The sequence below is a fragment of the Dipodomys spectabilis genome, unplaced genomic scaffold (assembly GCF_019054845.1).
Source record: "Dipodomys spectabilis isolate Male_0828 unplaced genomic scaffold, ASM1905484v1 ptg000043l, whole genome shotgun sequence".
In the NCBI taxonomy this organism is placed as follows: Eukaryota; Metazoa; Chordata; class Mammalia; order Rodentia; family Heteromyidae; genus Dipodomys; species Dipodomys spectabilis.
Window position 1 is genome coordinate 15,077,072 of NW_024870720.1, and position 12,078 is coordinate 15,089,149.

Here is a 12,078-nt window from a genome sequence, read left to right on the forward strand (position 1 = left end):
TGTAAGCAGAACTGGGAGCTGTACTCTAGAGCTCTAGGGCCATTTGGAGGGTTAGAGGGGAATGCTGGCTCTTCATGCCAGAACCCCCTCCTGCAGTGCATGCTGAGTAGCTGACTTAGAGTGGCCAGTCTGGCGAGAGTGGGTCTGGCTATAGCTGGGTTGACCTTACCCTTCCCATACAGTGTGTCCACCGGGACCTGGCTGCACGCAATGTCCTTCTGGCACAAGGAAAAATTGTGAAGATCTGTGATTTTGGCCTGGCCAGAGACATCATGCATGATTCCAACTACGTGTCAAAAGGCAGCGTATGTACCATCCCATATTTGGTCCCCTCAATCTTGGAAATCATGTGTTGCTTGTTGCTGTTCATGCCTGTCATTTTAAGAGTATAAAGCCTCATGAGTTGGCTCCAGAAAGTCAATTGAAAGAGCCTAGACTTAACAGGTGGTTGGGTGTAGGTACCAACTAGCTCTATCCTGCTCTAGGGCTGAGGTTTGGGGTTAGTTCCTTGTCTATTCTATGCCCCAGTTTCTTTCTCTATGGCACATAAAGTGCTATACAGGGTGTCTGGCACACAGTAAGTTTTGCCCTTATTAATATAAATTGTGTATCTGTGTGTACAAGCATGCATTTCCAAGGAGATATCTCTAGTTATTAAACTTCAATAGATTTTCAAGAGGATTTTAAGGCTTTATTATTTATTTATTTTTGTGCTGGTCCTAGGGCTTGAACTCAGGGCCTGGGTTCTGTCCCTGAGCTTTTTTTTTCCCCTCAAAGCTAGTACTCTTAACAGTACTGGCTTTTTGGTGGTTACTTGGAGATGAGTCTCTTGGACTTTCCTATCTAGGCTGGCTTCGAACCGTGATCCTCAGATCTTAGTGTCTTGAGTAGCTAGTATTACAATTGTGAATCACCAGTAACTGGCTAAATTAATGGATCTTAGAGACACAGTTGTCATATTGTCATTGGAGGATCCACTAGATCTATCTCTCCATCCCTTTCACCTGTAAGCAGATGAAATGGCTCAGGATACACCTGCCACCTATAGGTTCAATCCCTGCCACTCCACTCATGGTGAGGTAGCTCAGTGAAGATTGGACAATGGCTTCAATCCAGACTCTGGCCTCTGGTTCTTCTGTGGCCGTGACATTAGCTGTGACATTTTCTAGCCCTGAACAATTAACTGAACTCTCTCACCTATTCACCCAAGGTAATGTATCTCTATTATCTGCCTAGCCATCTTGGAGGCTGAAGGATGCTAATGTGTCTACTTTATGCTGTTTAGTATTTCTTTTTTTTTTTTTTGGGTCCGGTCATGGGTCCTGAACTCTGGGCCTGGGTGCTGTCCCTCAGCTCTTCAGCTCAAGGCTAGCGCTCTACCACTTGAGCCACAGCGCCACTTCCGGCTTTTTTCTTATGTGGTGCTGAGGAATCGAACCCAGGGCCTCGAGCATGCAAGGCAAGTGCTCTACCACTGAGCCACCTTCCCAGCCCGCTGTTTAGTATTTCTACTGAACCAATTTCTAAAAGAGGCTGCAAAATTTTTATTTTAATAGCTGACTCTTTGTAGTGGTGGAAAACTTACACATTGCCTTATTTAATTAATTTATTGTTAATAAATTCAAACTAGGGTTTGAACTTAGTCCCTTGAGCTTGCTAGGTTGGTGTTCTATTACTTGAGCCCCCACCTTCAGCCTGGCTTTTGGTTGGTTAATTGGAGACGGAGTCTTGTAGACATTTTTGCCTGGGGTGGCCTTGATCTAAGATCCTCTAGACCTCATTCTCCTGAATGCATCAGATCTACCAGTTGTCAGGTTCTGAGAGCATACTCACGAACAACATGAGAAACACAGTGTGAGTAAGATTGTTAGCAGCGGTCATTGGCAGTCTGAAGAGGACACTTTTCCATTGCACTGCTTCAGATGACCAGTGTATAGTCTGAGAGGTTAAACTGCTCCCTCTTTTTCTGCAGACCTTCCTGCCTGTGAAGTGGATGGCCCCTGAGAGCATCTTTGACAACCTCTACACCACCCTGAGTGATGTCTGGTCTTATGGCATTCTGCTTTGGGAGATCTTTTCTCTTGGTATGAGCCTGACTTCTGATTGCTTGGGTTGCTCTGGAGCAGCACTGGAAGGGAAATATTTGACCCAGATGCAGGATAGAAGTAATGCTGCTCGCTATAGTCATTTTACCCTCACCCTCTATCCCAGTATTGACACTTACCTGGATCCTAAGGAAAGAATAAGGCATGATTGTGATCTCTTGGTGGTTCAAAAAGGATAGCTAGACTTAAAATTGTAATATGAGTTCAGATAGAAGGAGAGAAGGAGCCTGTGTTGGAAGGTTTCAAAGACGGAACTGAACTTGACCTGACCTTGGCCATGAACATATCAGTCATACCTCCCTGGTATAACCTCCTTTTCTAGATCCCTTCCTCTGTGGAAGATCATCCCAGTTTGTGGCTTAATGGAGTCTTGTACTTCTTCAAAGCAGTAATTACCTAGACATTTCAAGCTCCAACTTGAATTTTGTATGGGGTGTGTGTGTGTGTGTGTGTGTGTGTGTGTGTGTGTGTATGTGTGTGTGTGTGTGTGTGTATGTGTGTGTGTGTGTGTGTGTGTATGTGTGTGTGTGTGTGTGTGTGTGTGTGTGTGTATGTGTGTGTGTGTGTGTGTGTATACTGAGGCTGGCCCTTAGCTTTTTCACTCAAGGCTGGCACTCTACCACTTGAGCCATACCTCCACCTCTGGCTTTTTGGTTGTTACTTAGAGATAAGGGTCTCATATAGACTTTTCTGTCTAGGCTGGCTTCAAACTTGGATCCTTAGATCGTGGTCTCTTAAGTAGCTAGGAAAACAGGTGTGAGATCCTGGTGCCCATCCCAACTTGGAATTTTACTGAAATGATTTGAACATGTCTGGTGAAAATGAGTTTCTTGCCTTTGAGGATTCAGAATTTCTCCTTGCTTTTTTTGTCGTTTGTTTGTTTTGTTTGCTTGGGTATATAGCCCCAGTGGTCAGAAGCACAGAGAACTGTTTCAGTGCTTCTTTTCTAAAGATGTACAATTTTGGCTGAAGGTGAGGCCTAGTTAAATTTAAGATCTAAGCAGCCTTCTGAGAGAGAACGAGGAGATCATAGCACTTAATTTCCTGGAAAGAACCAGGACATCAGAGCTTCATGATTGTCCCTGCTCCCTTGTGTATTCTGTCACTCAGTATGCCAGCGGTGTGTGGCTCATGTGTTCACATGGAAGCCCTTTGTCATCCTGGTTGCTGTTTTCCTTCACTTTTTAGGTGGCACACCCTACCCCGGCATGATGGTGGATTCTACTTTCTACAATAAGATCAAGAGTGGGTACCGGATGGCCAAGCCTGATCATGCAACCAGTGAAGTGTGAGTTCTCTCCCCATCTGTGGGCCTATGTCTCAAGGGCACACGGGGTGAGAGGGGCCCTGTACTCTCTTCCCGTGCCCACTCTAAGCTCAGTGCCTCTCCTCCAGCTATGAGATCATGGTGCAGTGCTGGAACAGCGAGCCTGAGAAGAGACCCTCCTTCTACCACCTGAGTGAGATAGTAGAGAATTTGCTGCCTGGCCAATATAAAAAGGTTTGTCTGGGCCCATTACAGTAGGCTAAAGGCCATGGGGAAAGGGAGGAGAGAAGAGCTGGTATTTGTTCCTGTTTGAAAGGAGAATTTTCAAAGGAGGGCATAGATGGTGTGTTGCTGCCTGGGGCTTCCTAGAGTGCTCCATGGTCCCTAGTAGCGATGATGAATGGGAACACTTCCCTTCCCACAAGGTTCCCGTTTCAGGTCACAGGCATGACACCTGTAAGCCCTTGATTTTCCAGATGTTTGAGTTGCTGGAGCTACTTTGCGGTTAAAAGTCTCAGGATATCCAGGGCCTTTATTAAATCGCTAATTTGAATGCACTCAAATCCACAAGAAATTGACTTTCGTCGGCTGACTGGAAGGGACAGCCCAGCTGTTATCTGTAACTCCAGCTGGTTTTCCGTGACATAGGAAGCATTGTTTAAAGGAACATATGTAATTTCATGGACCCAGGCAGGAGACACAAATGAACGGGAACAAGTTTCTGCTGAAGCCTTGAGAAGCAAACCCAAGCGAACTTGTATCTCATTTTAGATTCTCATTAGGCTCTGTGAAGGCTATTCACACTTCCTGCTTCTCTTCCTTCTCACTGGAGTACAGCATGAGGGGAGGTTATCCTGGACCCTCCCTTGAGCTGAGCTAGAATATAAACACTGAGTCTGTTGCTCAGTTCAGAGCCTGACTCTCACAAATGAGGCAGGAAGAGGCAGAAAGTAATTAGCTTAGCCTGGTCAAAGACACTGATTGATGGAGATGTGTTTTGGGCAGGGACTGAAACTATTGTTGAAATGTGTGTGTGCGTTTTCATATGAAGTGCTAGACTTGCTTAGTATTTGGGACTTGTGAAGGTGTAGGGTATTAAGTCCCCAATGGGAGACTACCTCCCTTTCCTTGGGGACCAGTGTGAGCCCTGGAAACTCACTGTGATTGCTTCAGAAGGCTCCGTGCTTGTCTTGGTGGAAGGCCCACGATCATCACAACTGTGTTAGAGAAGGGATACTGCTATCTGAAGATTTGTGGGTAGTAATTCCCTACCACCAGCTATCTCTCCATCATGTCCCACATTTCTGGGGATGATTAACATACGACTCTCCTTCCGTTGTCTAAATCCCACATGTTTGTGGGATATGTTGGCGCGTATAGTTTTTGAGCATCCACATCGTTATGACAAGTCAGTCAGTAACCCTTGATTATCAACATGTGTCATAAATGCTTACAGAGCTATGAAAAGATTCACCTGGACTTCCTGAAGAGTGACCATCCTGCTGTTGCTCGCATGCGCGTGGACTCGGATAATGCATACATTGGTGTCACCTACAAGAATGAAGAAGACAAGCTGAAGGACTGGGAGGGGAGCCTGGATGAGCAGAGACTGAGTGCGGACAGTGGCTACATCATCCCTCTCCCCGACATCGACCCTGTTCCTGAGGAGGAAGATCTGGGCAAGAGGAACAGGCACAGGTAGATGTGGGTGGCTACTCCGGCTGCTGCCTGTCTTCCCTGCTGCAGCCTGAAGGGGAGACACAGGTGATGGATAACATTGTCACACCTGGGTGGTGAACTGCCCTTGAGCCCCCAGAAGCTCCACCCCTGTGTGTGTGTGTGTGTTGGGAGGTGGAGGTGGTAGAGAGTAATGCTTCTCTGGAAGAGAACTCTGCTCTGAGTTATAACTACTGATCCTCAGTGATCCCCGAATCTTTACCTCCCAAGTAGTTAGGATGACAGACTTGAGCTACTTCTGATTCTCGCTCAATCTTTTGAAATGAAGTAGGAAACTAAGCTACTTCACCCCCAGGATCCAGCACACATGTCCTAAGAGTTAAGAATACTCTTCTGCATAACCCTAGTATTGTGATCAACATACCAGAAAATTCAACTGTTTCCTGCTTTCATCTGATATCTAGGCTTTATTTGAATCCAGGTATGAGTTTAAATAATAATGGCTTGCTAGGCACGGGTGGCTCATGCCTGTAATCCTAGCTACTTAGGAGGCTGAGATATGAGGATTGCAGTTAGAAGCCAGCCTGGTCAGAAAAGTCCCTGTGAGACTCTTCATTTTCAATTAACCACTTAAAAACCCAAAGTGGCACTTTGGCTCAAGTGGTAGAGTGCTAGCCTTGAGCACAAAGGGGCTCAGAGACAGTGCCCAGGCCCTGAGTTCAAGCCTCACAACTGACCAAAAAAAAAAAAGAAAAAAGAAAAAGAAAAAAAGGCTCACATTTATCGAATATGTATGTATTTCATAGTTATTACCTTATTTAATCATCTGAACAAGTACATTGTTAGGCATTATTGTCACGCTACATTATAGGCTGGGAAACAAGGTCATGTTCTGGGGGTTGTGTCTCATGTACGAAGTCCATTCTAGACCTAAGGCTTTCTTACTCTAGAATTCCCCCCTTTCAGCCAGTGTTTGAGTAATCAGCTTTGGCCTTGGAGTTACCAAGGACACTAGGTAATGAGAAGTGGGAGGAAGTTGCTCAGGCGAAATCATGAGCACACAATCTGCAGACTCAAGAAGTTCTGGATAGAGCAAGGGCTGGTGTGGATGCATTTACAACCGATTTCTCTCCTGTGCTTTCCCTTCCCCACGCCTTTGCATCAGCATGATTTTTCCTTCCACTATGACTGGGTAGGTCATGAAAAGTTGTTGTAGCTGGTTAGCCACTTGGATTAAAAAAAATCAAAACTCATAAAACAAAGAAAGTCTTGCAATAAAGGGAAGAAAGGTGAGGTGGAAAAATGGCCTGGGTACCTTGCTTTCCACCGGCCCTGTGCAGCCATGGGGATGGGCAGCTTCATGGCAAACTTGCCACCCACACAGCCTGGGTTTGAATGTAAAAAGGATGTTTCAGGAAGAGCTCCTTTGCCTAGCTTCCCTGGAAGTGTGCCTAGAGTGTAGTAGGTCTGTATGTGGCCTGAACTTCTCTTTTTCTCCTTGGCAGTTCACAAACTTCAGAAGAGAGTGCCATTGAGACAGGTTCCAGCAGTTCCACCTTCATTAAGAGAGAGGATGAGACTATCGAAGACATCGACATGATGGATGACATTGGCATAGACTCCTCAGACTTGGTGGAGGACAGCTTCCTGTAATGGGCGGGAAGTATTTTGGAGGTAGCTTCCTTCTATTCCTGGAGCCACTTTTGGATCTCTGAGAAAACCACTTTATTGCAATGCAAAGGTTGAGAGGAGGACTTGGAGGGTATACTGGGAGGTTTCCAGCCAAGAGCTGCAGGGAGCCTTGTAAATCTGAATGAATGGAATACTTTGGAATGAACTTCTGTGTTGCCTTTTGCAGTGTGTCAGTAGCATCTCAGTGGTGTGTGAAGTTTGGAAACAAATGGACAGGGGAGGAGAAAGCCTCAAAAGACTTTTGTGTTTCCAGGGCATTGGTGAGATTTCTGTGTATACAATTTGTCCTGCAACAAAACTCTAGCATTGTAATTATGTAAATAACTAACCAAGGATGAGCTTAGATTTGTATGAACCTATCTCCTTTGGACTTCTGAAGAGACCACTCAATCCATCCATGTACTTCCTTCTTGAAACCTGGTATCAGCTGCTGTTGAACTTCCATGTGAAGTGCATGCAAAACCACTTTTTGAGCGTTTAAAGGTACTGGTACTATCACATTTGGTAACTTTTTTTCCTGTTAGTGATAAAAGAGATAAGCAATAACAATTAACCAACCTTTTTAAAAATAGATTTGGGTCATTTAGAAGCCCAACAATTCATTTGCATATTGTAACCTACATTTATAATACTACTACTGTTATCAATAATGCTGAATATGTAATATGTAACATGATTTCCCTACAGAGAAAGCACAATTTAGGAAAAAAACCACCTTACTAAGTAGGTAACAAGTTTGACAGTTTTTGACATTTATTTTAAATAACCTATATTTCTCTATGAAATATGATAATAGCTTTAGCAGATTAAATTTAGTAAACATAGCAAGCAAAGTATAAGTAGTGTTGTCCAGAAAATCAAAGTTTTTTAATTATGTACTAAATAGATTTCCTAATCCATTGTACTAAACACAGTTAATGACCTCTGAGTAATGGGATTAGGTGCAAACACAACCCCAGAAGCTGAAATGTTCTCAAAGTAAAACCATGAGCCTGTGTTCTGTGGGACTCTATGCTGTGACCCTGTAAGCAATTGGAAGCGTCAGCAGAAAAACTGGCTGTGTGGGGGTTTCTTTTCCTGCCCAGTGATAATTTTGGTAGATTGAAGGACATGTATCCTTTAAATCTATGAACCTTAAGAGTCGGAAGGATGCCCTCACATCATGTCCATTCTTTCCTCTCTTACCTCAGAGGAAGAGTTGGCAACCCCAAGTCCATACCGGTGCTGTTCAGTGAAGACCCTGTGAGTGTTAGCCCACAGTTTGCTGTCAGTTAGAATCCTTAGATTCTGGGTTGCCTTTCAAGAGATTGTGAATGACTTGAATCTGAGGGAAACAGGAACCTCAATTTTTATGAACTCCCTGGCTTAGGCTACAGGTTGCCGTGGTGGTATGGGTGAGGAGGGGAGGAACAAGACAATAAGAACTTGAAATTTGGAATTGAAGTAGAAGTTAAGCCCTAGAGGAAACCTACAATTTAAGTCCTTGGCTTCAGGTCAGTGACATTTAATACCAAGCAATTGCTACTCTTAATTTCACAGCCGGGTGATGTCTTGGTTTCGGTATGTCTTCCCAAAGTATAAGACAGAGTAAAGACACTACTTCCCATGGCATGAACTTGTCCACCCTGAAGCAAAGCATGGATGAAAGGGATGTAACTGTGTGCCAAGTCTCTGTATTGCAGGTCAATATTTTGGTGAAAATGATGAATTTTCCTGATGTTTTAGATTCAGAATGGCTGATGGATTGTCAAGCTGCTTAGTGTGGGTTCATTGGCATTCTTTGCAATGTGCTTAATTGCTGCCACCCTATGAATGAAACATGGGCTGTGATTGCTGCAATCACTCTGTGCTTCCGGCAGGTGATGCTTTGCAAAAAACAGAAGCAATAACAAGGTACTTGACAACCTACTGGTGTAATCTCAATGCAAGCCACCGACTTTCTTACCTTCCTCTCTCGTAGGAAGTGTGAAGACTGAGCCAGATTAGCCAATTAAAAAGGAAAACCTGACTAGGTTCCTTAGAGCCAATTAGACTTGAAATACATTTGTGTTTCTAGAATTCCAGCTCAAGCATTCTGTTTATCATCCACTCTCCCTCATACAGCCTTATTTTATGGGTGCTTGGCATTCTGATATTCTGAATCTTGCATGACACCTGTGGGTCCTGGACGAAGCTTCTCAGACCAGCAGCTTCCAGTCAGTCCTAACATTCCCAACCAAGATTATGTGGATTGCATTCAAACAAACAGACAAACAATATCCTAGATGCATTGTCTTTTTTGCTTTCTTTCAAAATCCCAGAAGAAAATTTGCTAATCCTTTCTGCTTTCTATTTTTATGATGACAATCAAAGCTGGCCTGAGAAACGCAATTTGTGACTTTCTAAATGATCAATGCGGTCCTTAAAACGTGGTCTGCCAACCTGTACAAAATGGTCCTATTTTTTTGTGAAGCGGGACGGAAGATAAAATGATGTTATACATCAATATGTATATATGTATTTCTATATAGACTTAGAGAATACTGCCAAACATTTATGACAAGCTGTACCACTGCCATTGTTTATATATTTTTTTAACTGTGATATTCCCCACAGGCACATTAACTGTTGCACTTTTGAATGTCCAAAATTTATATTTTAGAAATAATAAAGAGAAAAATACTTAACATGTTCCCAAAATGGTGGTGTGGTGAATGTGTGAGAAGGTCTGACTTGATAGGGAAAGTCTACTGATACAAAATGTATTGCAAATGCCCCTGTTCCTTTTCAACTAAAAACCTGTAAATGAAGATCTTTATATTTCAATAAATGATACAACTTAAGTAAATGATACAACTTAATAAATGATACAATTTAAGTTATGCTGAGGTTACCACATATTTTGTTTTCAGTTTAGTCATAAAATTAAAGTAATCCTGTTCCACTTCCTTTTTTTTTTTTTTTTTTGCTGGTCGTAGACCTGAACTCTGGGCCTGGGCGCTGTCCCTCAGCTCTTCAGCTCAAGGAGAGTGCTCTACTGCTTGAGCCACAGCGCCACTTGTGGCTTTTTCTGTTTATGTGGTGCTGAGGAATCGAACCCAGGGCCTCATGAATGCAAAGCAAGCACTCTACCACTGAGCCACCTTCCCAGCCCTCCACTCCCTTTCTTAGCAATATTTCAGTAGTACCCTATATTATGCCATTTTTATTTATATTTTTATTAGGTAGTTACACAAAGGAGTTACTATTAATCAGATCAGCCTATCTATCTATCTATCTATCTATCTATCTATCTATCTATCTATCTATCTATATTTATCTATCTATCTATCTATCTATCTACTTTTTTTAACTGGTCCTGGGGCTTGAACACTGGGCCTGGGCTCTGTCCCTGAGCTCCTTTTGCTCAACAATAGCACTCCACCACTTGAGCCATACCACCACTTCTGGTTTTTTCTGTGATTAATTGGAGATAGAGTCTCACGGACTTTCCTGCCTTGGCTGGCTTCAAACTTTGATCCTCAGCTCTCAGCCTCCTCTGTAGTTGGATTACAGGTGTGAGTCACTGATGCCTCACTATTTTTGTTTGTTTGCTTTTTTTTGTTGTTTTGCATTTTTGGTGGGTTTTGTTTTGGAGGGGGGAAAATGTGATCTTTGTGTTCCTTCCTTCTGCCTCAGCCTCCAGAGTGCTGAGGTTACAGGTGTGTGCCACTATATTTTACTTCTATTACACTTTTGGTGAAACCATCGAAACTTTATGATTTAAGATAATATTTGAGTAGCCAGGCACAGTGGCCTGCACCTGAGATTGGCACTACTCACAAGGCTGACACAGATTGATCAGCTCAACCTTGGAGCTAAATACTAGTCTGGAAAACAGATCCTGTCTCAAAGAAACAAAGACATTATTTGAGTTATAGCTAGTTCTCAGACACAGCATTTGTGAAGACGATTTGTATGTGGCTCATCTTTGGTCTTGTCTTTTTGTTTGTGTGGCTTTCTTGTGTGGTGTTTTCCTCCCCTACATGAGGAATACAGGACCCCACTTACTCAAAATGACATTCAAACAGCATAGATATGGGCTGGGAAGGTGGCTCAGTGGTAGAGTGCTTGCCTTGCATGCATGAAGCCCTGGGTTCAATTCCTTAGCACCACATAAGCAGAAAAAGCCAGGAGTAGCGCTGTAGCTCAAGTGGTAGAATGCTACCCTTGAGCTGAAGAGCTGAAGGACAGTGTCCAGGCCCAGAGTTCAGGCCCCACAACTGACAAAAAACAAACAAACAAAAAACAAAAAACCCCCAGCATAGATGTATACAAGGTATAATACTAAATAAAGCCATTCTTCTTCATTGAGTCTCTTTCCTGTCCCTGAAACAGGGACTTGATATATATTCTTTATTCTTCAGTCCCTTCTATACATATCTCTGTGTACATCTGTATCTCTAGTTTTACTTCAAACTTTGCCTTTGCCTAGAAGGAACCACAATTTACACATGACTGTGTAATGTGCCCTTTTTCTTCCTCCCTCCCTCTATTCCCCTCCTTTTTCTCTTCTCTTCCCCTACTGTTTCCTTCTCTATTTCCTTCTTTCCCTTCTTTCTCTTCCCCTCCTCTCTCTCCCTCTCCCTTTCTCTCCCTCCCTCATTTAGCCCAGGCTAGCTTTGAAATTGTCATCCTCCCATTTTAGCTTTCCAAATGCTGGGGACCACTGGTATCTGCAAGCCACTACATCCGGGTTTTCTTCTTTTATAAATAGACAAATATAAGCCTGGTGCTGATGACTTATGTCTATAATCCTAGCTACTCAGGAGACTGAGATCTGAGGATTGAGGTTCAAAGCTAGCCCAGACAGGGAAGTCTGTGACCATCAAAGTTAACCATCAAAGAACTAGAAATGGAAGTGTAGCTCAAGGGGTAGAATGTTTGCTCTAAGTGCAAAAAATTTCAAGGAGAGTGTCCAGGTACTGAGTTCAAGTCCCAGGACTGCAAATTGATGCTAAGCAAATATTTCTGCAAATGGATGGTAAGTCCTAGTTTTCATACAACTACTGCACTAAATGTTTGGACATCTGCATATGAATCATTGGCTTGCAGTTTCCTAGTCTCCTCTTCCTTACATTGCTCACAAATCACAGTCGTCAGAACAGGACTGGTAGAGATGAATTAGGATAAGTGTGGGAGTATTGTGTGGGGGTTTGTGTTCTGTTCTGAGGCATGTTGAGGCAAATGAGTAAGTGTGTGTGTATGTGAGTGTATGTGTGTGCTAGTACTGGGTCTTGGGCTTGGCCTTGAGCTCTTAATTGTCTTTTCCACTCAAGGCAAGGTTGGTGCTCTACCTTTGGTGCCACACCTTCATTT

At 43.3% G+C, this 12,078-nt stretch overlaps 1 protein-coding gene across 1 annotated transcript in view; it reads left to right on the forward strand.

Moving 5' to 3' along the window:
* The window catches only part of Pdgfra (platelet derived growth factor receptor alpha), a 44,420-nt gene extending 35,013 nt beyond the window's left edge, over window positions 1–9,407 (forward strand). Inside the window, exons 18-23 of the mRNA XM_042678398.1 lie at window positions 183–305; window positions 1,973–2,084; window positions 3,294–3,393; window positions 3,501–3,606; window positions 4,829–5,070; window positions 6,555–9,407. Of these exons, the coding sequence (XP_042534332.1) occupies window positions 183–305; window positions 1,973–2,084; window positions 3,294–3,393; window positions 3,501–3,606; window positions 4,829–5,070; window positions 6,555–6,702 (831 nt within the window). The 3' untranslated portion in view covers window positions 6,703–9,407. The remainder of the gene's footprint in view (window positions 1–182; window positions 306–1,972; window positions 2,085–3,293; window positions 3,394–3,500; window positions 3,607–4,828; window positions 5,071–6,554) is intronic.
* Window positions 9,408–12,078: the final 2,671 nt, after the last annotated feature.